Genomic DNA, 27,320 nt, shown 5'->3' with positions numbered 1-27,320 from the left:
ACCTACTCCTCACCTCCTCTGTCCAACTTGATTCCATCTCATCCATAGGGACACAATTGAACAAGCTTGCGAGCTGAATGAGTGTCTACCTTTTCCACAGCTGCATCCATCTGCTGGGGGTGGAGGATCGCCCCCAGAACACAGACAAGGGGGCCACAGAAGACTCCTGGTCTCCAGACAAGCCAACTCTTCCCCTTTGCTAACGCCCACTGGAAACTCCTCCTTCCTTTCACTCTTGAGTGAAACCTCCATGAAGTTCTGAGACACAGTACTCTATAGCCACCTGCACCCCTCTCCTCTACTGATACCCTGGAATCTGGGCCTCCGCCACCACTCAGGGCCTCCTGTCGTCTCATTCTCTCCCTTTCTACCAGCCCCTCACCATCAGCTTACACACGGCCAAGTCTCCCTTGACTCTGAGTCCCTTGCCCCCCACTCACTTCCCTACCCATTCCCACCGGGCACCAACCCAGTAGGCTCATGCCAAGAATCCTAGTGGTCTTATGACATCCCAATGGTCAGTTTGGAGCCTGGCCTCACTCCCCCTCCCTATGGTATCTCACCCCACTGACCACTGCCTCCTCCTCTCTGCCTTGACTCCCATGACCCCATCAGCCTGGTTTCCCTTCCACCTCACCAGACACCTGTCCATAGCTTCCTCCACAGCCCCTTAAATGCCAGGGTTCCCCTGGGTTCTGTCCTGGGCCCTACTTTGCCTCCCTCAGCCACCTGATCCATTCCACAGTTTCAAGCACCATGTCTGTGGGGGGGATGCCCAAGCCCCACCTCTCTTTGGAGATCGGATTGGCTCCTGGGTACCTGCTCTTGAACATCTCCCAGGAACGTCTTCCTTTCATTCACTACATATTTACTGAGCACTTACGATGTGGTGAACAAAATAGATTAGTTCCTGCCCTCAGCTGAGCTCATCACCTTCCTTGCCCCAGAACCCTTCCCAGTGACTGGAAATCTGGAGCCATCCTAGATCCTTTTTAGACCCCTGGCTGGGCATCAACAGCCTCTATCCTTTCATTAGGATCTTGGTCCCCAGCACCTGGCCCAGTTCCTAGCACAGAGTAGCCTCACATAAATACGTGATAAATAAATGAAGAAACATCCCTCAAGTCCATCTACTCCTATTTCACTGCCGCCACCCAAGTCAGATGTCATCACCTCCCCAGGCCATTGCAAGGACCTCTAACTAGTCTCCTTTCTCCGGCTTGTCCCCCCACCTCATCCCAACAAAACAATTCTATCAGTTGGGGTGATCTTTGTAGGATTCAAATCTGATCTCGAGACTTCCATATCAGGCAATGGTAGACTAGCTTGCTTTAGACTAACAATCCACTGAGAGCTACTAGAAAAGCCAAACCGAAATAAATAAATAAATAAATAAATCTGTTTGATATCACCCTAGAGCCACAAGGCAGAGAAGACCTGAGGGGCCAAGATCCTGAAGTGAAGGGAAGTCCAAGGAGGTGAACCTGGTATATGGCATCATTTTTCCCTTTGAGGTTTTGTTGATTTGAAAGTGGCAGCTAAAAGCATGACAAGCCAGCTGGTAGGCAAAATGGCTGAAGAGGGTCAAAAGGTATAAACTTCCAGTTATAAGATAAATAAGCCCTGGGGATGTAATGTACAGCATGGTGATTATAATTAACAATATGTATCATATATTTGAAAATTGCTAAGAGAGTATGTCTTGAAAGTTCTCATCACAAGAAAACTAAAATTTGTAACCATGTGGTGATGGATGTTAACTAAACTTATTGTGATAATTATTTCACAATACATACATACATCAAATCATCACTTTGTACACCTAGATAGTTATATACAAAAGAAGGGAAGGAGGGAGGCAGGGAAGGAGGGAGGGATGAATCAGAACCCTAAACAATAATGAAATGTTAAAGAGAAAGCTCTCCCTGACCCCCTTCAACACTGTCACCCTGGATGAGTGCAGCTGTGCCCAGAGCTGGGCAGGGGAGGGAAGAGATGGTGATTACCGCATCAATCTCGTTGAGAACTTTCCACTGCTCATAAGGCACACCCAGGGCCTCAGCCGTCTGGATTGTCCTCTTCATCTGGCTTGTCCAAACCTTTAGGTCCTTGATGTTCTGATCCCTGATGAACTGGGCCAGACTCCTGGCAAACTGAAACACATCACAAGCAAATTCAGATGCACAGGTCCTGGGCTGCCCTCAAAGGGTCCATGGGGCCCAGCCTTAGAGAAAACAGTTTTGGTAAAAAACACGAACTAACTCTCGATGACACCGACACCCACACCCACAAGTGCTGTCCCTGTGCATTCTTCCGAGATCCTCAGTGTAGTTCCAGCTGTGGGTCATCAGGTCCCCTGCCAGTGCTCACCCCCCAACCATGTGCCCTAGGCTGTATGACCTTCCCACTGAGGTTTCAGTATCTCCCCTGGACTGTGGCCCAGCATCAGCTGCACTGTAGGGACTCAGCTCACTCCCAGAACGGCATGCCTCTCCAGGGAAAGGGAACCAGCTGGTGAGAGTTCGCGTGCAAGCCAGAGATTCAGGCATCTGCCGGGTGACCTTCCCTATAGAATGGGAACATTCCAGACTGAATGAGGTCATCCACCTGGATTGCATGTTAGCTGGAGTCCAGCACCAGCACACGCACATGCACACAGAAATAAACACACACACACACAGACACACAGACACACACACACACACACACACACACACACACACACACACATACATACACACACACACGCGCGCTGACCTCCCTGCCCCGGGCGGACAGTCCTGGGTCCCCGCCAATCCGGCCCTTGAGGTTGAGCTCGCTCTCCCCATGCCGGCAGAGGTAGATGGAGCGGGGCGTCACGTGGATGTTCATGAGGTAATACACAATGCGGCTCTGGATGTGGTCAGCCACGCGGTTCACGATGTAGCTCTGCCCCACGTCCATGATCTTGATATAGGACAGATCCCTTTCCAGACAGGGTAGAGAGAAGCCTGTGAGTGTGACCGGGGTCCTTGAGGCCACGCCCTGCCAGCTCCAGGAAGCATCCTCAGAGCCTTGCATCTCTGACCCCACCAGGCTTGAGACCACAACACACAGGACTGCCAGCTGGTACGCGAGTGATGGGGGTGAGGTGGGAGCAACACGACACGCATGACATACAGACAAACCCCGTGAGAGGTGCTCCACACTCATCATGCTCCCAAAAGGTGACATTCAAAGCGAGGGGTCAGTCCTACCACATCGGGACCTTCATCGCTGCTCTATGTCCCCCGGGCCCCTCTTGCCTACCTATGAGCTCTCAACGTACTATCTGTAAGGTGAACAAGAGACAGTTTTTCCAGGATTGACCTGGGAGTAGTTGGCAAACGCGCTTCCCCTCCAGTCTTCCTGGTCAGCCATCCATGGGCCTGGCCTTTCCTTCCCCCAGCGAACCCTCCCCCAAGAACACAGCCCGGGTCATGTGTGTGTGCCGAGTGGTTGCCATGTCCCACGCCAGGCAGCAGGTGGACGAGACAAGAAGCACAGGAGGATGGTGCTGGTGGCAGCAGCCAATAAGCCCAACTCCGCCGCTTTCCCTGCTTTGGACCAGTGCAGTCCTGCAGCGTGGAGAACAGAGCCACAAGGAGCAATGCCATGCTGGGGGAAGACCAGGAGAACCACAGAGGCCGGGGCAGCAGCACCGGATCAGCGCCAGTGTCGCTGAGGGGACTCAGTCCAGGGACTGTCCCTCAAACATCCCAGAAAACATCCCCCCAGCAGTCACTTGACTTCTTTCGTTCGTAACTATATATTCATACATAATTATAAACAACCCAAGTACAAGTTCATATTTCCACCCTTTTCACTTAATGCTACATAACATACACTTTCCCATGTCTCTTCAGCATGATTTATAAGGACTGTGTAATACTTTATTCAGTTATTAAAGTTAACTTAATTACTTAAGCGTTAACTTAATTACTTAAGTGTTATTCACTTAACCGCTGCCCCCATTTCTGCTATAATACAGGAGTTGGCAAACTATGGCCAGCAAGTCAAACTCAGCCTGGTTTTGTAAATACAGTTTTATGGGAACACAATCATGCTTATTTATTTACATATCATCTATGTTCCTTTAGTACTAAATGGCAAAGTTAAGTAGCTGCAACAGAGACTGTATGCCCCCAAAGCCTAAAATATCTACCACCTGAGCCTTTACGGAAAGAGCTTGCCGGTGGCTGGCTGCTGTCCCCACCCAGCACTCAGTCCCACAGATCCCTATTCCGGAGGGAGGCGGGCGGGGCTCACAAGCACTGGTTACTGCTAGCTGTTAGTAGGCAGGGTCTGGGCACCCCTTCCCCTTCTCAAAATACAGACCACCCTCTGAAAGAAGAGCGTGTACTGTTTGCAAAAGCCTTGTGGGAAGACCCTCTGAATAGAAAACAGGCTTGATTTTCTGATGAAATAGCAGAAAACTGTGACTCACAGAGCTCCAGATAAAGCAGCTACGGTTCTGCAAGTCACCCCTGGGCCATGATTTCCACCCCGAGGAAAGAAACAAAAAAGGACAGACCATCTCTGCCCGCGGAGGTGGTCCCTCAGCCACCACCTTGAGGAGCCACAGGAGGCAGCCGAGTGGACCCCACCTACCACCCACCGCAGCCAAGGACACAGTGCTGCCCTGCCTCACCTGTCCAGGTCCTCGTCCAGCGACTCATATGAATTCTCATAGCACTCGATGCGCCTCATGAAATCCTCCGTGGCCTCATCGCTGTCGTGGTTGACATAGTCAGGGCTGCCCAGTTTCACTTGCTGCCGGGGTCAGGCACAGAGCAAGGACACATCAGGGCCAGAGGCCAAGCAGGTCGGAGACCAAGGAGGATGCTGGGTTGGGGGGAGGCTGGGCAGGAGGATTGGCCTCCCAGGGGCACTGGTCCCATTAGGAAGAGCCCAGTGGCTCCCTGGTCCCAGCTCCCATACCAGTGCTAAGAGAGTATTACTGAACATCCTGTGACCGCAGTCCCTCATCTTTGGGGGATGAGGGACTGCGATCGGGTGGGCAGTCCCCACCTGACCCAGAGATCTACCGCCTTCCCCCCTACCCACAATGTTCAAGAAGACCAAGTTAAGGTCGGCCCAGGCACCAGCCTAACCTGGAGATGGACCTCACTGTCACAGGCCATCTTGGCTGTATTACTGCTCCCACAAGGTCAGATGCACCACTCACCACGATGTTGGCAGCTATGACCTCAGGATCCACACAGATGGACTCAACGAAAAAGGTCTGCAGCAAAGACCAGGGTGGGCAGGAGGGAAGGAACCAGAGACACATTTAGGGCCCTGAGCCTGGCTCCCTGGAGCTCCCTACCCACTGAGGGCCATGCTGCCCAGAGGCCCTTCTTCAGGGGGTGGGGTCAGGTCAAGGAGCACAGAACCAAAGCAGGTGCCGCCCTATGAAGGACTCTCCCACCAAGACCCCCACTTCCTCAGAAAGATAACTCCAGGTGGAGAGAAAAATCAATATCCCAAATCCACTCAGGAGCCCACCTGCCTGAGGCCAGTGGGCCTCAGGAGGCCGAGAAAGTGGCCCCAGAGGGCCCGAACGTGCCACAGCCCAACCAAGGAGGTAAGCCAAGGAGGCCTCACCTTGTAGCCATTCTGTTCCCCAAAATTAAAGATGGTCGCTCTCCGTTCTCGGGTGGTATTTGTTGCATCAAAAACCTAGGACCAAAATGGGGTTAACTCACCCTCTGGTCCTGGAGAGGGTGGGAGGCCACCCGACAGCTGTAGCACAGGGACTGGATTTCTCATCAGGACCAGTTGCCGTTTGGCCATCCGCCTGGCCAGTCTCCTTCAGACCTGCAATGGCTGGGCTGGTCCTCCTCTTCCTTGGGGAGCACCCCAAGGAAGCTGGAAGCAGGGCAGCAGGCACTCACTCACAGGACTTCCAGTGAAACTAGTTAAACTTGTAGAACTAAACCCACGTTTACTTCCACTCCATCCTGTCACCCCAGTAAAATGGGAACAGGAGAGGAGAGGAGATGGGAAATGTCAACACAGTTTTTTAAGATAGACACATGGTAACTGGCTCAGAGAAACAGAGAAAACCAAACACAAACCTACACCAACCAGAGCACACCTGCTTGTGCAGAACCACGGTAGTCAGGAACAGGGCACAGGCATCTCTGAAAAAAGGGACAAGTGTGCAGAAGAAACGGGAGGACTGGCTGGTGGTGCAAGTGGAGCCCCAGGCCCCCTCCTTGCCTCCTCCAGGCAGGCTGTGACCCCCCCCCCCCGGTGCCTGCCCAGCACTCAGGGGCAGCCCACCCAAGCAGCTTTTAGAGCGTAACTTTTTACAAAGGGCATTTGACCAGGGCTCACTGGATGCTCCAGCAAAACCTCTAACATGAAAAACAAAGACTAAATCAAACAGAATAAAAGGAACTTCAAGAAATGAGGACAAGGAGGGACTTCCATGGTGGTGCAGTGGTTAAGAATCTGCCTGCCAATGCAGGGGACACGGGTTCGATCCCTGGTCCGGGAAGATCACACATGCCGCGGAGCAACTAAGCCTGTGCACCACAACTACTGAGCCTGCGCTCTAGACCCTGTGAGCCACAACTACTGAGCCTGCGCTCTAGACCCTGAGAGCCACAACTACTGAAGCCTGCAAGCTTAGAGCCCGTGCTCCACAACAAGAGAAGCCACCACAATGAGAAGCATGCGCAGCAAAATGAAGAGTAGCCCCCGCTCGCCACAACTAGAGAAGGCCCATGTGCAGCAATGAAGACCCAACGCAGCCAAAAATAAATAAAAAATAAATAAATTCATTTAAAAAAAAGAAGAAGAAGATGGGAGGGGAGTGGGGACTCAGTTGTGAGAAAGCGGCGGGGGTGGTTTAACAAAGTAAAATATATGACATTTCTCTGAGCTGCTGGAGAAGAGTTTCCTGATGGAAAGGGTCCCCCCAAGGACCCAGCATTGTGGAGAAGACCCACCATAAAGCACATCACCTTGAAGACCCCTAAAAGCTTCCCCAGAGGAAGGGGCATGAGAAGCCCCCAGTTTCCTCTAGGAAATAAAACTTTTCTTTTTTTTTTTTGCGGTACGCGGGCTTCTCACTGTTGTGGCCTCTCCCGTTGCGGAGCACAGGCTCCGGACGCACAGGCTCAGCGGCCATGGCTCACGGGCCCAGCCGCTCGGCGACATGTGGGATCTTCCCGGACCAGGGCACGAACCCGTGTCCCCTGCATTGGCAGGTGGACTCTCAACCACTGCGCCACCAGGGAAGCCCTTTTCTTTCTTTTTTTTTTTTAAACTTCTTTTTGCCTGCAATGTGCAGCTTGTGGGATCTTAGTTCCCTGACCAGGGATTGAACCTAGGCCCTCAGCAGAAAGAGCATGAAGTCCTAACCACTGGGACTGCCGGGGAATTCCCTAGGGAAAAAAAACTTTTAAGGAGGATCAGCAAATCAGAATGACATCAGACTTTCCCATAGAAGGCATAATACAATGGAGCAATGTCATGAAAATTCTAAAGGAAACGTTCTTTCCACCCATCCATCAAATGTGAGGATAAAGAAAAGACATTTCTACACATGCAAGGTCTCACAAAATTTACTTCCCAAGTACCTTTCTCAGAAAGCTATTAGAGGATGTGCTCCAACAAAACAAGTCAGTAAAGCAAGGAAAAGCAAGACATGGGATCCAAGAGCAGGGCATTCAACTCAGGAGGGAAGAGAAGGAAATTCCCAGGGTGACAGCTGTGCCACAGACAGACCTAGAGGGCAACTGATCTAGATGGGGCTGGGGGACAGAGCTCCAGGATGCATGCCTTCAAAAGGAAAAAGGAAGGAAAAAATAGCCCGTGTTTGACTACATAGGGTTGGGGTAGGGCCCTTTCCTGCAGACACCCTTGCTCAGCCTTGTCCCACCTGTCCATCTGACTGGAGGGTCCAACACAGAGGGGGAATTCCCTTACCCAGCATTCAACTGATTCCTGGAATAGCCACCAAATGTTGGGCTGGATGCTCTCCACACCAGGAGAAATCACATTTGCTAAAGACTTAGGTAACATGACACCTCTAACTTGTGGAGTGGCCAAGAATGTGAGTATTCAGAGGGAAGTCCAGCAGGGTCAAACACAACCACAAGCCCAGAGGGAAATTCCTGGCCCACATCTGGCCTCTGGCTTCTTCCAGCACAGCAGCTGCAGACTTCTTCCCAGGGGCTGGCACCCAGGGGTATCTAGGGCCACAGACACCCTGCCTTCCCCTCCAGATGCCTGATAAGTAAAGGGGTAGAAGTATGTGGGCTCCCATATGTCACTCCCAGATACCACCAGGGTGTTATACTCACCGCCACATGCCCCCCCTCCTCACTAAGGAACCGCCGAACATCTCGGAGGGCTGCCAGGGCACACTGCCTTCAGAAAAGAAAACACAGGTCAGCCAAGCACCTGACTTGTTGCTGCAGGGCAGTAGGTCAGGGATATATCCTATGCCAGATAGGAGACGGGGCAGCCCCTGGGGCCCCTTCTCTCTTCTCAAGGTTTCTCTTTCCTTGGGAAGATTTTCAGTGTTTGGTAACCCTGCTCCTGTAGGTGGAAGGCTATGTGTTTCTGGCCATCAGGAACTTTTTTTTTTTTTTTAATTGGAGTATAGTTGCTTTACAACATTGTGTTAGTTTATACTGCACAGCAAAGTGAATAAGCTATACGTATACATATATCACCTGTTTTTGGATTTCCTTCTCATTTAGGTCACCACAGAGCATTGAGTAGAGTTCCCTGTGCTATACCAGTAGGTTCTCATTAGTTATCTATTTTATACATAGTATCAGTAGTGTATATATGTCAATCCCAATATCCCAATTCATCCCACCACCCCCTTTCCCCCTTGGTATACATACAGGAATACTTTTTGAAATACCACTTTTCTGTACTTTCCTTCTTCATCTCATCATGTACAAATCCAGCCTGCCATTTTGCCATATTCATGATTTCTAAGTGTCATGCATTTCCCCTATCAAAATAAGCACTTCTAAAACCAGACACTCCCTTGTGTGTGTGTTGGGGGCAGGGCAGGCGGTGCAGGTGGTGGGAAAGGAGAGACAGTACTGCTGGCCCCCAAGGCAGCATTAAGCTTAATGTTCAATTTTCCTTTCTAGAAGGGAGATGTGGACTAAGAATGCCACCTGGTGTATCAGCAAACAAAGGGTGTTGCAGCCATCAAGCTATCAGCCACTGCAGCCATCCCCAAAGGGGCCCCCTCAGGGGACTCAGAATGGGAAAGAACAGGACACTGGCCCCAGAGAGCTGAGGTGCATATCAAAGGAATGATTTCAATGAGCCCACACATGGCACCTACCTTACCTCAGCAGAGCAGTCCCTCAGTTATCTGAGAGGCTGTCTTCTAGGCTTAAGTCCTCAGTTTTGTTCACTGAATAAAACATAAGTCTCAACTTTTAGGCTGTTCCTTTCTTTCAGTGGACCAAGAACGCCCTACATGATCCCTTCTGGAGGAGGGTGCCGTGTCTTTGCCTCTCGCACCCGGGTCCACAGGTGCTCCGGAAGGGCAAAACCCTCACCATGACTGACCACTGACTACACTGTCTGTCCTCAGACATCTCAGCCTTTCCGTTTATTGCTGCAAAATGGATTGCCACATATAAGGATCTTTCTGACTTTATCCATTTCCCCTATAAGGTCCGAAGATAGATAAATCACTTTGACTTTTTATCTATGCAGGGGAGCAGAATTTGCCACCCCAAAATATGTCTCTTTGGCATAAGGATTATTTTAGGCTGATTATTTTTAAGATACTGCAGACACGGGAGCAGCTCTGAAAACAAGAGTAGAAGTTACCCTTTTTTGAGAGACATTTACAAGTATAAGGGAAATCTCCATTTGTAAGGGGGTCTCCATCGCTGTACCAGGAGGAGGGAGATGATCTTTATCTCTAGAAACTATTATCACTCCTGAAGGCACAGATTGAGTGATTGATTGATTTAGGCCACACCAGACGTCTTGCAGAATCTTAGTTCCCAGCGATTGAACCCAGGCCCCCCCTGACAGTGGAAGCTCCAAGTCCACAGCCAGGGAATTCCCTGAAGGCATAGATTTAAATCTGCATAACAACCTTACCCTCGTTTACTGAGCTTTTCCGGGTAAATTCTCCTGACTCCTCACCCCCAACATCTTCTTTTCTCTTCAGCTGAAGATGGTATTTAAGGGGAGGGCTTCCCAGGTCTCTCACATGTGTGTAGGAGGTATACGTGCTATTAAACTTTTTTTCTGTTCTGTTAATCTGTGTCATGTCAATTTAATTATTAGACCAGCCAAAGAACCTAGAAGGTAAGAAGGGAAAATTTTTCTTCCCAAACACTATTACCTGTACTTTTTTGATGTAAAAGTAAAGTTAGATCTCCCATTTGTTTGATCTTGGGATTTTGTGTGTAAACCCCTAGTGCATCAAAGGACTGTGCCAGGCCAAGCCAGGCCAGTGTGCCCAAGCATGGAAACAGAGGCCGACCAGACTCCTGGGGTCATGAGGAAACTGGGGGCAGAGCTGAGTCCAGGTCACTGGAAGGAGCTCTGCTCTTATGCCTCCTTGTGACCTTTCTGTGCTCTATTAGGCCTTTCAATTAAGACCCCAAAGTGCTTTCTTCTGCCAAAAACCCTGAATTCTGAAAGTCCAGGAAGCTGGCATTGATAAGGACAGAGTAAAGGGACAAAGTAGGTGACTAGTTGATCCCACTAAGGGATCATAAGGAAAAAGTATGGGAGACCTCTATAAGAAAATGATCACTCGAGAAAGCAGGTTTGCTTAACCACAAAACCAAGCAGGCTTGCTTAACAACAAAACCATGCAACAGAAGCATGAGACATGCCCCCAGACAATAAAACAATGGTGGAATGAAACCCACCTCCTGCCCAGTGGTAAGTTAATGATTCCTAGGACATGCTCCTTTGTGCTCACTAAAAACAAAAGTATAAGGAAAGGGTGACATTATACTGAAACCTGAGCTGATTTACCATGTTTTAGTATACGTTACCACCTTTTTGCTCGTTTCCATTGCGCCATGACAGTCCCAGTTTGACCACTAGGGACAAGAGAACTCCGCCCCCCACCCCCACGTGGAGGAGGAGCTGATGATGGAAGCTTGATGTCTACTCAAGGATGAGGAAGCAGGTGGTCTTCTCCCCCTCCTCACTCTCCCTTTGATTATAAAACTGTAGCCTACTAAGTTCTGGGCACAGTGCCCTCCTGCCCACCCACTTGTAAACCTCACAAGTGTCCTATTCTAATAAATAAATCTAACACTTTGTCTCTCGCTGAATTCTTTCTGCACTGAGACATAAAGAACCAGAGCTTCTCAGAGCCCCCCACATCCCCGAGACACATTTCTACAGTTTCAGCATGGCTGGGGCCATTTCTTGCCACCCACATTTAGAGCCCCATGTTCTGGGCTAAGATCTCTGTGGTCTGCTCTGGCTGAGGCTGCACCAAGTAGGAGGGATCTCAGGGCCCAGGTGGAGATGCTGGGGGAACAGCCTGGGAGCCTGAACACGTGTGGGTGTGAGTGTGGATGGGCACATACGTGCATGCATGGGTGGATATGTGTATGTGTAAGTCTGTGAGTGAGCACCTGTGAGCATTCCTTGGGCCCCTGTGGAAGTGCAGCTGTGCACATACAAGAGGGTGTATGTGGTTTGATAAATACATTTGGTCTTTGTCCTGGGTTCTTGGCAGAGCTCCTAAGACCCTTGGAATTTCTTAAGTGATAGGAGTGATTTTTGTCATTCACAAGGAGCCCCTTCCAATCACACCTGAGTTGATGCTAATGTAGCGACTCAGGCTGGGGCCCCTGTACAGCCTCAGCATGGGGCTGATCACCAGAAAGTGATGAAAGGGTTGCAACATTCAGCCCTGCCACCATCCTCCAGGAAGGGAGATGGGGGCTGAAGATGAATTGAATGATGAGCGTTGAAGAGCCTCCAGGTTGAAGAGATGAGGTGCTGGGAGGGTGCCAGACCCCGAGACGGCTGGAAGCTCCCCGCACTGCCCCCTTCCTTGCCTGTGCACCTCTTCCACTTGGCTGTTCCCGAGTTGTATCCTTTATAATAAACCAGTAAACACAACTCAAGTATGTTCCTGAGCTCTGTGAGCTGGAACAGTAACCTGCTGAAGAGGGGGTTGTGGGAACCCCCAATTTATAGCCAGTTAGGTGCCCCCCGCCGAGACTTGTGACTGGTGTGTGAAGTGGGGTCAGTCTTGAGGGACTGAGTCCTTAACCTGTGGGAACTGATGCTAACTGCAGGTAGACAGGGTCAGAATTGAATTGAATTGAACTGTTGGACACAGTTGGTGTCAGGAGGATATGCACGTGTGTGAACGCCCACGTGTGTACATACGGTATGTGTACACACCTTCCTGCAGTATGTGACTGTGTGCACATATATGAGGGTGCCTGGTGTGTATTTACACACTTACCCATGTGTACATAAAGAGGGAACACCTGCACGTGTACAGATGGCTGTACATGCCCTCTTCTAGATCTTCCACTGTGCCCAGTGTTAGGGACAGACCTCCACATTGTGTAGCTCTAGGAAGCTCAACAATGTGTACGTACCTGGGCCTCTGGGAAATGCAGGCTTCTCTTCCCAGGTTTCCCATTTTTAAAAAGTCTGATCTTTCTATTTTGCCAGTTATCTGTGGGACATTTGGGGCTGGTTAATGGGAAATGGACCCATGGCCCAGGGGCCAGACCCAGGCTTTGGATACACGAGGGAGACTTTCTAGGAACAGCCAGAGGGTGTGCCTACAGAGAGGCACACGTGAATGTGCCCCCAGCTTCTACTGCTGGGGCCTCTGTTCCAGCTGGGTGACCCTAGACCAGCTTCCTTACCTCTTCTGAGTCTGGGTTTCGCCATGAGAATTAATCCCAATGTTCCTACCTTCAATGGGCAGTCTGAGCAGAATGACCAGCGAGCTCTGGGAAGGCTAGCTTCCTTCTTCTCCCCACAAACACTCTGGATTCAGACAGGCCTGGCTTCAAATCAAACCCTGAGGGATCCCAGACAATACCACCACTTCCTGACCTCAGTCTCAGCATCTAGAGGAGTGAGGCACCACAGCCCACTGTAGGGAAGATCAAAGCAGCTAATGAGTGCCCACAGCTTGAGGTTGTTGCAGAATTTGCATTTGATGCAACCTTTGATCTACAAATTGAGTACTTCTGGAACGATGGACAGGACAGTTTTTAGTGGTACATGGGGTTAGATTTAAGTCTGGACTCTGTGAAGTTCCTTGGGATCTTGTGTGAGACTGCTGAGCCTCAATTTCCTCATCTTTAAGTTGGTGGGCAGGGGGCGGCAATGGGCATCACACACACACAGCACACAGGAGGTTCAAATATCAGTACCCTCACTTTTGTCTGGGTCGTTATCACAGAGGGCCCACCCTTGAGTTTTACCCACAATTCACAGTTCGGCCCCAGAGACCTGAATGTCAGACTCCACTTCCCTTCTTGGTGCAGCAGCCCGCCCATCCCCATTGACCCAACAGCAGAGGCACGGAAGGGCCAAGCCCCACGATGGGGAACTCCTGCCCCCTGGTGGCCAGAGAGGGAGCGGGTCAACCACGGCAATAACCAGGGGCTTCCGGCCTGGGGCTTGATTTGGGAAGGTCACTAGAACTGGGCCAACCTCTGCTCAAAGCCCTCCCACAACGGCTGGGCCCAGAACAAGGGCAGGAAGCTTCCTGATCCCTCAGTTGACACCTGCCGAGTACAGCATAGCATAGCTCCTCAGACCACAGCTGGTGCTCAGTTTTTCTGGAGAAAGCAAGCAATTCAAGTCTGAATGGAGAGGGAGAGCGGGTATCATATGCAAATTTCCATCTCGTCACCCAGCAACACTGAGGCAACTTCAAAGGAAAGCCAAGGCCTACCCAACACATGCCAAGAACATGACAAGCAGCCTCCAAATATCAGTAGGAGGCTTATCCTGGGGCAAGGGAGGAAACGCCCCAGTTCTGGGTCTGATCCTTCTGGCTTTGTGAGAAGGTGTCAGGAGGTAGTCCCATTCCCACTCTGCCGCACCCCTGAGGCCTGCATCTCTGCTTCACCTAGGGCTCCCCTTCCTATCAGAGCCCATCCCCATGGATGGCCTGGGGTAAGCCGAGGGCCCTGGCTAAGCCTCCACCATCTCCTGAAGCTCCACGCTCCCCTCCCACAGATATCCCACAGGGCAGGGCAGGGCGAGCCACCAAGGGGCCAAATACCCACTCCCTTTGTCCCCAAACCCAGCACATCCTCACCCCCACCACATCCTGAGAGGTCAAGAAACCAGCCCTGTTACAGCCCACAGGGCCAGGTCTCAGGAACAGCTTGGTCATCACTAGCAACTGGGCTCCAGGGCCTTCTTCATAAACAAACACACATACGCACACAAACTCACTTCCTGATTTTCAGGCCCTCTTCATTGTCTGGAAGGAAAAACTCAAAAGACTTGTATGTCTTGACCATGTCCCGGCGATACTGGCCAACGTTGAATTCTGGGGGAAGGGAGAGGCTCAGTTTTCACACAACAGCATCCCTCCCCAACCCCTGACCTTGACCCACCCCCAGGCCCTGTGGCAGTCCAGCCTTCTCACTCCTCCCCGCTCCTCCACAAAGTCCCAAAGCCCCCTTGGAAAGCCAAGGCTGAGTCTTACCCCGCGTGGGCACGCCAATCCAGTTCAGGTAGCGGGTCAGCTTCTTAGAGATGTAGGTCTTGCCCCTGGCAGGCAGCCCCACCATGACAATGAGCGTCGGGCAGTTGGTCATGCAAACTGAAAGGCAAGGAGCAGTGTCTGAGGAGGCCGGACCCCTCCCAGTGGGCCCCTCCTTCCAGGCCCAGCATCAGATGTGCCTTCCCAGGCTCCTGGCAGCAGAGAGCTCCCTGGGCACCCCCAGACCGTGGTCTCTAACCAGCGCTGGCATGCCCAGTTCCCCAGGCCTGTCAGTGCTCAGGGAGACGCCACGGGATCTCGCCAGCATTTACCCTGAAGTGCACCATCAGATATAAAGCTGGAGCTGCCACGGCCCTGGCTAAACTCTGCGGGGAAGTTCCCCTGGCAGGTGGGACAGCGCCAAAACCCAGTGGGGTATTCAATGCCTGCCTGTCATCCAGGAACCCGTCATTCAGCATTCCTGCTCACACAGCACCACTGCTTCCGCTCCCCAGGGAGAATTCCTCTTCATCTACAAAGCCCGGAAGCAGCTTCTGCAGTGAGTCCTTCCTCCAAGGCACCTGCATGCCCACCTGCTGCGCTCTCTCCCTCAACCCAGTCATCTCGCCAATGAGTCTGCTCTCCACAACTGATCACTTGGGGTGAAAGCAGCCCCGCAGTGTCTGAGCCATTCAGGATCCTGAGGCCTGGCAGATTTGGTGCTCAAAAATTGTGGGCAGGGAAGGAGACGGAGGCACCTCAAAACCCACCAGGGTGAGGGCCACAGGGGGCTGAGACCAGAGACCCAGGCCAACGCCACAAGGGCGGTCCCTCTGATAGCCAGCCACCGCCATCCCATGTGCCACCAGGTCAGTGTGCCAAAAAGAGAAGCTGCCAAGGCTAGAGGCGGGGAAGAGTCTGCACCAGCCCCCGAATCCATGGCCCACTAAGACAGACACCAAGGCAGCAGAACTGTCAGACTATGGGAGCCAGCGCCACTTTCAGTGTGGTCTCACCTCAGAAGCCTCAGGAAGCTTCCCCTTCATCGTCCTCAGGACCCAGGCCAGGTAAAACCACAGCAGACAGATGGACAGAGGTGGGGACCTGTCACTACCCCTCCTCTGCCCACATGGCTCTGCAAGTGCTTTCACCTGGTAGCCCTCCTCAGACAGACTGCTGGACCCCACCCTTCAACCTGTCTCCCTCACTGGAGATGGAGTGCAGAGGTGGTCAGAGTCAGTCAGGCCTGGGTTCCTATCTTGACTCTGACACTGGCAACTCTGAGCCTTGGTGTCCTCACCTGTAAAATGGGATGATAATCCCTCAGCAACGCCTAGCAATATCCCCATGTAAGAGCTGGAACACTTCCAGGAAGCTGTGCCCTCTGCCTGGACTTGGCAGCCCGCCTGGCTAAGGGCACAGATGTATCTCAGGACTGCCCTTGGGACTTGGGGTGCAGAGGCAACTGTCTGTCTCCAGGCAGGCCCCGAATAGAAGTAAAAGACCCTGCTTGTCAGTGGGGGCTCCGTCACTCCTGTGCATGACTTTTGGGTAAATGTGACCCATTCTGCAAGCCCCAGGGGAGAGAAGGAGGGGATCCTGCAGACACAGCCTGATGGTGAGTCTGAGTGAGGAAACTTGCAGAAAAACCTCAGCATTGGGACTTCCCTGGTGGCGCAAGTAGTTAAGAATCCGCCTGCCAATGCAGCGGACACGGGTGCAAGCCCTGGCCCGGGAAGATCCCACATGCTGCGGAGCAACTAAGCCCATGTGCCATCACTACTGAGCCTGCGCCATAGAGCCCGCGTGCCACAACTACTGAAGCCTGTGCGACTAGAGCCTGTGCTCCACAACAAGAGAAGCCAGCACAATGAGAAGCCTGCACACCCAACGAAGAGTAGCCCCCGCTCACTGCAACTAGAGAAAGCCCACATGCAGCAACAAAGACCCAACGCAGCCAAAAGTAAATTTATTTTTTAAAAAAACAAAAACAAAAACCTCAGCATTGGCTAAGCTGAGAGAAAAACAAGTTAGGCAAGGCCCTGCATCCTGAGGGCCAGGCCAGTGCTGCTGAGTCCTGGGCTGTTTGCACAATTTCTGGCCGGTTGGCCAGGGCTCCCCAGCAACCACAGCGCAGTGCATCAGCTACTCACTGTGGGGAAAACCTGCGCCCAGCCTGCTCCCTCTGATGAGGCCACCCCTTCCCATTGCTCCCTGAAGGGCTCTCCCACGACCCCAGGGCTGAGGTTCTGCATCACCTCTTCACAGCTTCCATCTTCCCAGAGATGCCCCTGGCCTCCTCCCACAGCGTTTGGTGACAGCATCTCCCCGCCCCATGCACAGCCATGGTGGGCAGGCAGGGCAGCAAATCAGGGCTGGGCACAAAACGAGAGCAATAAATTACCTATCGCCTCTGCTCCTCAAGATAAGGTCCCAAGTCAATGATACAAAAGAAAATTCAAAGTACAAGTATATTCACACCAGCCCTGCTTGCAACAGCAAAACACTGGGGAAGTTCCAGCAATGGAGAAATTGCAAACCGAGGCCCACACAGAGGAAACACACTTGAACCAAGGGCAGGTGGACCAGGTGAGTGGGGGCATGCAGTTGGAGCTGCAGATCTGGGCCCTCAGGACCTCAACATTGAGCAACAGGACAGCAGAACACACAGTTCAGAACATGGGGCATGTGCGGAAGGAAATCTGAAGATATGTCAACTCAGCTTTTCTCACTAGTTCCTGTAAATTATCTGTAAATTTGCTCAAGCCCACAGGAGCCCAAGGAGTCGAGAGGCTGAGACAAGCCTGGTGCTGGTGACTACTTTCTGGTGGTACCTCCGCAGGGGCAGCCACAAGTCCCTGGAGTGGGTTCCAGAACTAAGTCTTGAACTGCACCTGCCCCGACTTCCGTGGGCCGGGCTGGGGAAGGGAGAGTTCTTTAAAATAAAGCAAACTGGCATTACTGTCCTGTTCAGAGGGGAGAGAAAGTTGTCTCTCCTACTGTCCTGTGCACACACCAGTCGTGGCCTTACCCAGGCAGTCTTGCCACCTTTTGGCTAAGAAAAGCTATCAAATACTGTCCTTTCTGCCATGTTCCCTGAGTCCCCTTTCCATCTCCTACCCCATCTGCCCCCAGAGCTCCTCCAGGTCAATGACCAGAAAGGTAACAGCTTCCAGGCCCTCTGTGTAGCCCTGAATTCTATCAAAAGGAGGAAGAATTGCTCATGAAGAGTGGGGGAGGAGAAGGCAGGGAACATCCCTCAGCCAACCAGCCTCTGTTGCCCTGAAGAGCTCAGACTAGACCCCAAAGACAACCCACCACACAGCACAGACTAGGGCCCCTCATCCTCTTCTCTATAAAGCCCTGTGATCAAGTCAACTTCCACCCACCTTGACCCTCAGGTTCCCACCTGTCCTTGTTGTCCTCCAATCTAGTTAGAAGCCCACTATGCAAAGGGTAAGATGCTGCATGAATACGGGCTTGGGACCTGAGGTGCTGGTTCCTTGTTCATTCCCTGCTTACTCCCTCCTTGCTGTGAACTGTGAGACCCTAGCCTGGGGTCCAAACCCCCACAAATTTGCAGGTCTCATTTTTAGCCTCTTGGGTGCTACCTCCTCCTCCAGGAAGCCCTCCTGTGCCAGGCCAGCTCACAGTCCCACCCACTGCAACACCCTGAGGCAGTGCCATGGCACGAGCCCCTCTGCTCAGGCCAGAGCCACATTTTAGTTGCATACCTGGAGCTTGGAGAAACACAGGCCTGCCCCAGGGGCAGTTAGACCTGGGCAAGTACCCTCCCATTGGGCCTCAACTCCTTTGCCACCTGAAAGGGGGTTGGCTTGGAGCTTCAATCCCTGACTTTGAGGTATGGAGAAGCAAAGAAACAACAGTGATGATAAATTACAAAATTACCTGCTACCATTTATCAAGCACTTATCAAGAGGCTCACAGGACTTCCCTGGTGCCAATGCAGGGGACATGGGTTCGAGCCCTGGGCCAGGAAGATCCCACATGCCATAGAGCAACTAAGCCCGTGCGCCGCAACTACTGAGCCTGCGTGCTGCAACTACTGAAGACCGCATGCCTAGAGCCTGTGCTCCACAACAAGAGAAGCCACCGCAATGAGAAGCCCGTGCACCGCAACAAAGAGTAAACCCCGCTCGCCGCAACTAGAGAAAGCCCGCGAGCAGCAACAAAGACCCAATGCAGCCATAAATAAATAAATATAAAAATAAATATATATATATATATATAAACTTTAAAAAAAGAGGCTCACAGCAGCTTCATAGTGCAAGGATGATGACTGTCTCAGTCTCACAGATAAGGAACCTGAGACCTAGAGGGTCAGCTCTTTGCCCAAGGTCACCCAGCTAAGCCACGACGCAGCTTGAGTGCTCCTGCCTCCAAAGTCCATGTTCTCACTCCTTCTCCTTTATGTAACAACGGAGGCCACCCCCTAGTTAGAACAATACAGCCCTAACACGGACTGACTAGAAGCACAAGAGAAAGGGCCTAGCCCTCCACACCTCCAGAAGTCTAGAAGGAAAACTGGCTAGGGTGTAGCCATAGTCCCTTAGGACTGAATACTGACTGGAAAGCCATGGCCCCAGGGCTAAAAGCAGGTTCACAGTTTCAGCAGCCCACCAGGACCTACATTATGGTCAGAGTAACGACCCACCAGAATGTCTGGTCAAAGCCACGGCCACCCCTACCAGGTTCCACAGTGTGCTAAGAGATGCACACACTCCTCACCTAGGACTCACACCCTTGGTCAAAGCCAAGGCCCCCAGGATACCCTCAAAGCAAGACAAGCACCAAGCACTCTCTCCTCTCCTATCATGCCCAAGCAGAGGTCAGGAGTGCAGGGAGACCCTAGCACATAACACAGTCTCCTGACCTCCATTTCCAAATCTGTATCAGAAGCTGGACTAGATGTTCTCTGAGGACCTTGCCAACTTGCAAATTTATTACAACGTTTCAGTTACTCCTAAAATAAATCTTTGTTTTTCTTGGTAATAAAAAAGTTGCAGACTCATTTAAGGACAAGCAGAAAATCAATGAAGTGGGTTTAACACCTAGGACCACAGGAAAAGTAATCCCCTTAACGATTCCTTGAATTTCAGCATATGTTCTAGATGTTTCCACCCTCCAGTTTTACCAGTCACCCACAACCCCACCTGGATGCTTACACACCCATGGACACAAAGACAGGCCCATATAACAAAGTGGTCTCACTGTCTCTATCCTGAACACATGTGCACTTCCCTGAAATTCCTCCCAAAACTCGATTTCAGGCCCAGAGATGGGCCTTCCTCCCCGCCTTGGGCCTTTGAAAGTTCTGGGCTCAGAGAGACCAAGCGAATCTCCTAGGGCCAACACAGCTCAGACCCCGGCCTGACCACCCGGCCCACGCTCTCTGGCCAGCTGAGAGGGCAGGACCGAGGCTCCAAGTCCTCCCCCGACCTGAGGCGGTGGGGACAGAGTGGTGTGGGAAGGGTCCTAAGCCCTCCCCTAGGTGATGGCGGCCAGAACTAGCTCCCGCTGAGCCGAGACGTCGCAACACACCTGTCCCCGCCTCCCGCTCTGCCACACCTGTCCCAGGCCTCCCACCTGTTCCTGTTCCCCTCCCACCAGTCACGGCTGCCTCACCTGTCCCCGGTTCCCCACCTGTTCCCGGCTCCCTCTCCACGTAAGACCAATACCCATGCCCATGCACCGCCCTCCCCCTTCCCCGCGGACCCCGCCTCACCACCGCGCTGGCAGGCGTGCAGAGCAGGCCGCCCATTGCTGTACGGCATCCAGATCTTCTTCAGGGGGTTCTGGGTCAGTTCCCGTGGGGACGCCATCCTGGGGCTAGGATGAGTCGGACTGCGCTGCTTCCAACCCAGCAGCCCGGCCACCTCGGGCCACTCGATGCCCCGCCCCCCAGCTCTACCCCTCAGCCCCGCCCCTCCTGAAGCCGCGTTGACGCCCTTCCAACTCCCCGCAGGCCCCGCCCCGGAACGAGTAGGCTCCACCCCAACTGAAGAGCGCCTGGCCTCCTACCACGCATGCTCAGCTCGCCTACTAGCGCGTTTTGGACCAAGCGGGCCCGCCCTGCATGCCAGGATGGGGGACGCGCATGCCCAGCTCCCCAGTTTCCAGGCTTGGATGGTGCAGGCCCCGCCCTGGATGCCGGAGCCCAGCACACCCAACGCGACCCTGATGATTTGCATAGACCTCACCCACGGCTTCGCCCTGGGCGTGCCAGGCTTGCCCCCAGGACACCCGAGGTCCCGCTTCCCGCTCTGCGTGACCTCAGGGCCACCAGGAGGAGGGGTTTGCATGCGTTGGGGTAGGCCTGCGTGACGCGCAGAGCTTAGTTGGTCAGGACCAGCCTGGCGGCCTCTGCGTAACTCTCATCATTGGCCCGGTTGTCAGCTCCGCCGCGCCCCACCGGCCTTGTGCCCCGACCCTCTCTTCTGCTCCGAGTCCCGGGACTCTCCACTGCCCACAGGAGCAACCTGCCCAACCACGCTGAAAAAGCTCCTTTATCTCATGGACAGGGACAGAGGACAAATCTCAAAATTAATCGTGTTTCTCTCTTTGCCTTAGTTGCTGGGGAGCTCGGGCTAAACCCCAGCCCACCTGGAGCACGTGAGCGGCACCTAGTAACCAAGGTCCCTGGGGACTCACCAAACCCTGACAGTATCTTACTTCTCCTTCCAGGATTTCATTTTTACCAATTAAATTTTAAATCATAAGTTTACACATTTTTTTCTTTAATGAGCCTCTGCTTCTTCATCAGGAAAATGGAGTACACACTGTCATGGATCTTACAAGATTCTGGTATGCGTTAAAAGTGTCAGTGTCTGAGAAATCCATTCTAAAGCACATTAATGTTATCATTTATTATATTATTTCTCTTCCTCCTGTCTCTAAAAATGCAGTGGAGGCAAGGGGCAAAGGAGAGAGCCTGAGTTCGGGAACACTTGGTCTACCTCCTCTCTGTCTCCTCAGCCCAGCCTCTTAAGCTTTGTACACTTTCTGCCCTCTACCTTAGCTGACACTGCTCGAGTCTGGGTCACACTGCCCTCTAGCGATGTCCTCCACCACATCCCCTGGCAGGATCACTGCATCCCCAAGTTCTCTCTGCTTAATGTGTGCCCAGCCAGGATCCAGGGGCTGGGGCATGGAGAAAAGTCTCCACCCAGTGTTCCACAGGGGCAGCACCCCTCCCTCTGCCCTCCTTGTCACACCCCTGCCTTGAGTCAGTCCTCCAAGTCACAGCCCAGCCCTTCAGAGCCTGGCAAGGACCCTTAAGATGACTCATACAGATGTCTTGCCCACTTCACAGGAAATGAAGGTTAAGGAGGTCCACGTGCTAGAAGCCCACGCAGACCTTCCCTGGAAGCAGCTCAAGCTGCCTCCCCAGGAAATACCCTGCCTCAGACAGAGGCGACCACTTCCTCCTTCTTCAGCCTCCCTCTTCAGTGTCCACCGTCCACCTCCTTCCCCACCTCATGCCCAGCAGCTGGCACACCCACAGGCAGCTCCTGATGAGCAGGATGCCCCTAGTGACCTTCCACCCACTTCCTACTTCTCCAAAGCCACTCATTCTGTTCCTGACGAATCAGCCCTCCTGTCTGTCTCCTGGCCACTACCAAGGCCATCCTGGGGCCACCCTAGCCTCAGAGACCTTGTCACCACATACCCACACCCTGTCCAACCCCCAGCAGTCATTGCAAAGTCTACCTCATCTAACATCCACAGACACCCTGCACCTTCTCAGGCCTGCCATTCTCCTCTCCAACCCTCTTGGAATGTTAGTCAAAGGCTGGGGGTAGGGGACAGCCAGGGCAGGGCAGGAGGCCAGGGCCATGTCTGGGAAGCCATCCTCACCTCCAGAAGTCTGAGTCTGGCTTCCCAGGAAAATCAGTGGCTCTGTACCTCCCACTCTTCCCGTCTGACCCTGGGCTGACCCAGACATACCTTCCCAAGTCTCTACATCCAGTGTGAGGCCACATGTCAACAGCAGGAGGAGCCTGGAGCCCCTCCCCAAAGGTCAGGGTCTACATCTGCTCTGAGGATACTCCCCTCCCATGGCCCCATTTCTCAGGTAGGAAACTGAGGAAGGGGAGAAGGGCCCAGCGTCACAGAACCGCCAGCCCACAGTGCAGGATGGACTCAGCTCAGCTCCCAGCCCTTCAGAACCTCACCTCCCACACCTTGTACTATAACCACACATCCCACCTCCACACTTGCACTCTTACATGTTCCCTCCATTGAAATGCTCTCCTGACTTTCTGCTCCCTCAGCGCCAATACGTCCAATAGAATAACTGGCCCTCATGGCTTTCCCTCCTTGGGGCCATCCCAGAGTGAGCCAGCTCTCCTGGCCCAAGGGTGGGAGGTGTGCTAGGATGTCAGTGTGCACTTGTGTGTGAACACATCCTGCTCAGCTTTTCCTCGCCGTGAACCTGCCTGGCCTGGCTCCTGTGGTGCCCTCTGCACTGACCACTGGACCTCCTCCCAGTGTCCCAGACTACAAGCTGTGGGGTGTCCTCAGTCTTCAGTCCTCAATGCTCAAACTCTTCCCAGTCCACGTATCTGCTGGCCAGACCTGGCCAAACCGACAGCCACCCTTTGCAGCATATGGGCCCAGGGACCTCAGTGCATCCCACACAGACCCACACACCACTGCACGAAAGCATGGTGTGCACACAGCCACTGGAGCACACACACTAACAGGCCCTGCACCCAGGCTGGTGCAGAGACAGGCCAGCTGCGGTGAGGCCTGCTGCTCTCTGCTGTCTTCCTTCCCCTTTATTCCCTCCTCCTCTCCCCTCTGCTGTCACTGGGAGGTTGGGGAGTTCCTAGGAGTTCCAGCTTCCTCTGGCCATTTCTAGCCAAGGATCATCCTGTGTCTCCCTGGGTCCAGAGCTCACACAGGGTGTGAGGTTCCAACTTGGGGGTAGAGAGCCATGTAACCAAGCAGCCCGTGAACCCTGGCCTGCACTTGCTGATTCCAGCCTGGCACAGGGCACACAGTAGGTGCTCAAAGTGACTCAGGACCAGCCAGAGCACACAGTAAGGTGCTCAGAGAGGTTCCTGGATGGGACAGAGCACACAGTAGGTGCTTAGAGCAGCTCAGGACCGGCACAAGGCACACAGTCGTTGCCCTAGAAATGCTGGTTTAAGGGCTAAAGTAACATCACATGAAAAACTTCCCAAATGAGCCTCTGGATATGACCCCTGAGGGGGGACCTGGATAAACATGACCCCTTGGAGGCCACCAAAGGGCAGAGCAGGAGGCCCCCTGGGAAGTTCCAGCTGACTGTCCCTCCCCCTGGGCTGGAGGAAGAAGCTATTTATAGTTCCCCCTTGGCCCAGCTCCTTCTCCCCGGCAAGACGCCAGTGTTCCCCCTCCTCCATGCCACTGACAGACTGATGCCCCTAAGAGCACCCCTATTCCTGGAGAGACCCCCAACACTCTCACACCCTTTCTAGCACCACCTCCACTTTGCCCAGGTCTTTTCCCAATCCCCCCACCCTGTCCACCCTGCCCCGTGCCTACCCTGCCTGCTGCTCCCTGACCAGGGGTCCGTCAAGAAGCTGCCTCCTTCCTTGCCTCTGTTCATCCTGCAACCAAACTGGCCTGGGCCGCCGCCCCCTGCAGCTCGGAGTCGGGCAGCCCCGCCCTCCAGGCTCCGGAGAGAGCCCAGCAGGCCGGGTGGCCCCGCCTCTCCAGCCCCGCCTTGGGCCCGCCCCCCAGGGCTGCTGACAACTGTGAGATCTCCGTCAGTGACCCCGGCCCTGGGCAGCCACACTTCCCACAGTGCTATCTCTTTCTCCAGCCCTCGTCTCCAGCTGGAGTTGTCTACACTACCCAGAATACCTGCCTCATCTGCAGGCAAGCCTGACCACACTCTCCAGAAGGTCAGTCCCATCCCAGCACAGCAATGGAGTTGGGGTTGTGAGATTAGGCAAAATATACGCCCTGCACACCAAGGGACAGGTCAGTGAAATTGGGGCGGGAGGAGTGGGGAAAGGAGCAGCGTAGCCAGCTATGACTCCGCCCTCGTGTGTCACTGCCTGGGTGCACACGACTGTGTGATCCTTGTTTATCCCATTCTCCGGTCACTACATGTATTGAGCGCTTTCTGCGTGCCAGAACCTTCATGTACATTACATCACTCAGTGCTCACAAGAAGCTTGGTGGCATCACTCTGCTTTACAGAGGAGAAAACAGGCTTGGAAAGGTGAGGAGGTTTGCTCAAGACAATTCGATGAAGGAGGGGCAGTTGGGCCAGAGCCCCAGCGCCTGAGCTCCCTCTCCCCTGAGCCATGTGTATCCAAGGGCAGAGGCTGGGTATGCAGGGGTGTGGGTAAGACAGTGCCTGGCTATGTGTTGAGCGTGCTTCATGTAGGTTTGGGGGACAAGCTCCTGTTCCTCCCAGCTCCCTCATATGGCCTCACCTTGCTCACACGTACTCACAGCTGTTAGATACACAGAGATGCAGCCACACATGCGTGCACACCCCCCCACCCACACACACACAGGGCAAGGCTGCCACGGCCACAGACCTCCCACGTATGACCATCTCACTCTGCCTAGAGATGCCCCTGATAGCTCCATCCATCTGGGGTGGGTGCTGCCTCATGCATGTGACCCTCCGCCAGCATTTCTCTGTGGTGACCTGTGGGAGGACAGGGCAGACCTGTGGGTCTGGTCTTAGGTGGGCTAGTCTCCGATGCAGTGATGGTCTCTTGTGTTGAGGTGCCTGAAAGTGGCCTTACAGTGACCACATGTGATGGTGTCCAGATGCTCTGTGACTGGACACAAGTAGGACCCAGACATGATAAGACTCCATGCGGTAGTGACCTTCAATGGTAGTGTCCAAACTGTCCAGACATACTGTAAGCCTGTGGGGCTCCTAGGAGTGGCAAGACTCCACTTGGCACCCTGACACAGCAACATCCAGGCTGTCCAGACACACTGTGACTCTGTGAGGCACTCTGATATGACACCACATGGCAGTGACCCCACGTGGCAGAGTCCTGATGCACCGTGCCCAGATGTAGCACCGTCCAGCTCTGCCGCTGCCTTGCAGGTCTCCCCATCCACACTGGCTCCATCATTGTGATCCCCTCCCTCAGGCTCAGCGGCGGCCAACATGGGCCAGGATGTGGGTATTGGCAGCAGCTTGCTCCCTCACTGCCCTGGCCCGGGCCTGCTCCAGTAAGATCCGCAGGAGGCCAAGGGGGACATCCAGCGAGAGGGTGATGCGGGGGCCAGGGTGGGGGCCAGGGCCGGGGCGGCCCCAAGCAGTGGAGGGGCCTGTGGTGCTGGCTGAAAGGCTCTCAGAGGTCACAGGGCAGGGAGTGGCCTGGGGAAAGTTCTGAGGGAGAAGCTGGAAGCCTGGGATAGGGGTTGCTGGGACAAGCAGAGTGCTGCCCAATGTCAGGACCATCAGCACCAGCAGAGCCCACCTGGTCATCGTGTGGTCAGGCTGCGAGGAGAAAACAGGTTCAGGGCAGGGGCCCTGGTCAGCTATGGCCCATAGACAGAGACAGATGGGGAAAGCAGAGAGACAGAGAGCGGCCAGGCCAGGGACAGAGAGAGACAGAAACAGAGATGAAGGAACAAGAAGAGAGCCAGAGTGAGACAGAGATAACAGACAGAGCCAGGCAGAGAAGGGGTCAGAGGGACAGAAAGAGTGAGAAAGAGAGTGAGAGAGACAGAGATAGCCAAAGTGATGGAGAAACCCAGAGACAGAGAGCCACAGGTACATCTAGATATGGATATATTTTATAGAGAGAGAGATGGGGGGAGGGAGGAAGAACAAGAAGAAGAAGAAGAAAGGGAGGGAGGGAGGAGAGAGGGAGAGGGAGAAAGAGATGGAAATGAATGAGAGGGAGGCGGAGCAAATGGAGAGTGGAAGAAAAAAGAGACAGAGGGCTTCCCTGGTGGCGCAGTGGTTGAGAGTCTGCCTGCCGATGCAGGGGACACGGGTTCATGCCCCGGCCTGGGAAGATCCCATGTGCCGCGGAGCGGCTGGGCCCATGAGCCATGGCCGCTGAGCCTGTGCGTCCGGAGCCTGTGCTCTGCAATGGGAGAGGCCACAACAGTGAGAGGCCCGGGTACCGCAAAAAACAAACAAACAAAAAAAAAGAGACAGAAACTGCCTCAGAGACAGTGTGATGGAAATAAGGATGCAAAGAGAGAGAAACACAGAGGGACCAAAGGGGAGCCTGAGGTCTGAGCGAGAAAGCTTGTAGTAGATCCAGGGCAAAGAAAGGCAGGAATGGGGGTACTTGAGGCAGAGAAGCAGCCAGAGATCCCAGGGCGCCTCAGGTTCAGAGACCTCCACTGACCCAAATCCCAGATCCATTCAACCCCAAAGGCCCTGCCCACCCACCTTGACCCCAGTCCTACCAGTAGCAGTCTCCTCTAGGGTTAGCTAGGGCCAGGCAGTGCTGTGCTGTGGTCTGCCTCTCTGCCCTCTTCAGGGCCCATTTATCTCCCTCAGCCCCTGGGCTGACAGCTGGGCCCTGTCTCCTGGCTTGAGGCAGCCCCCCACCTATGATTCATCCCCTCCTGGGGAGCAGTGAGGACATATCCTCGGCCCCTACCCTGTCTTCTTTCTGGG

The 27,320-nt window shown here is 53.5% G+C and overlaps 2 protein-coding genes across 11 annotated transcripts in view; both read right to left on the bottom strand.

Annotated features, from left to right (window-relative positions):
* The window catches only part of PFKFB4 (6-phosphofructo-2-kinase/fructose-2,6-biphosphatase 4), a 40,617-nt gene extending 16,177 nt beyond the window's left edge, over nt 1–24,440 (bottom strand). For 3 of the 10 annotated variants that reach the window (XM_060162015.1, XM_060162016.1, XM_060162013.1), the window contains exons 1-9: nt 20,439–20,600; nt 14,696–14,812; nt 14,440–14,536; nt 8,337–8,403; nt 5,626–5,700; nt 5,207–5,263; nt 4,670–4,791; nt 2,758–2,965; nt 2,007–2,153 (exon numbers count right to left, since the gene is read on the bottom strand). In XM_060162015.1, coding sequence (XP_060017998.1) covers nt 2,007–2,153; nt 2,758–2,965; nt 4,670–4,791; nt 5,207–5,263; nt 5,626–5,700; nt 8,337–8,403; nt 14,440–14,536; nt 14,696–14,812; nt 20,439–20,535 — 987 coding nt within the window. In that variant the 5' untranslated portion in view covers nt 20,536–20,600. Of the gene's footprint in view, nt 1–2,006; nt 2,154–2,757; nt 2,966–4,669; nt 4,792–5,206; nt 5,264–5,625; nt 5,701–8,336; nt 8,404–14,439; nt 14,537–14,695; nt 14,813–15,708; nt 15,776–20,438; nt 20,601–24,244 lie in introns of those variants that run through there. The other 7 variants (XM_060162009.1, XM_060162007.1, XM_060162010.1 and 4 more) reach the window with 7 other exon arrangements.
* A 1,246-nt stretch (nt 24,441–25,686) lies between these two features.
* Nucleotides 25,687–26,168, bottom strand: UCN2 (urocortin 2). The gene has a single exon (XM_060164049.1). The coding sequence runs from the start codon at nt 26,166–26,168 to the stop codon at nt 25,830–25,832; it is 339 nt and encodes a 112-aa protein (XP_060020032.1). The 3' UTR covers nt 25,687–25,829.
* Between the last annotated feature and the right edge of the window lie 1,152 nt (nt 26,169–27,320).

This window comes from Lagenorhynchus albirostris, chromosome 10 (assembly GCF_949774975.1).
Source record: "Lagenorhynchus albirostris chromosome 10, mLagAlb1.1, whole genome shotgun sequence".
NCBI classification, from domain to species: Eukaryota; Metazoa; Chordata; class Mammalia; order Artiodactyla; family Delphinidae; genus Lagenorhynchus; species Lagenorhynchus albirostris.
The sequence above is the reverse complement of the archived record's forward strand: the minus strand, read 5'-3'. Positions and strand labels throughout refer to the sequence as shown.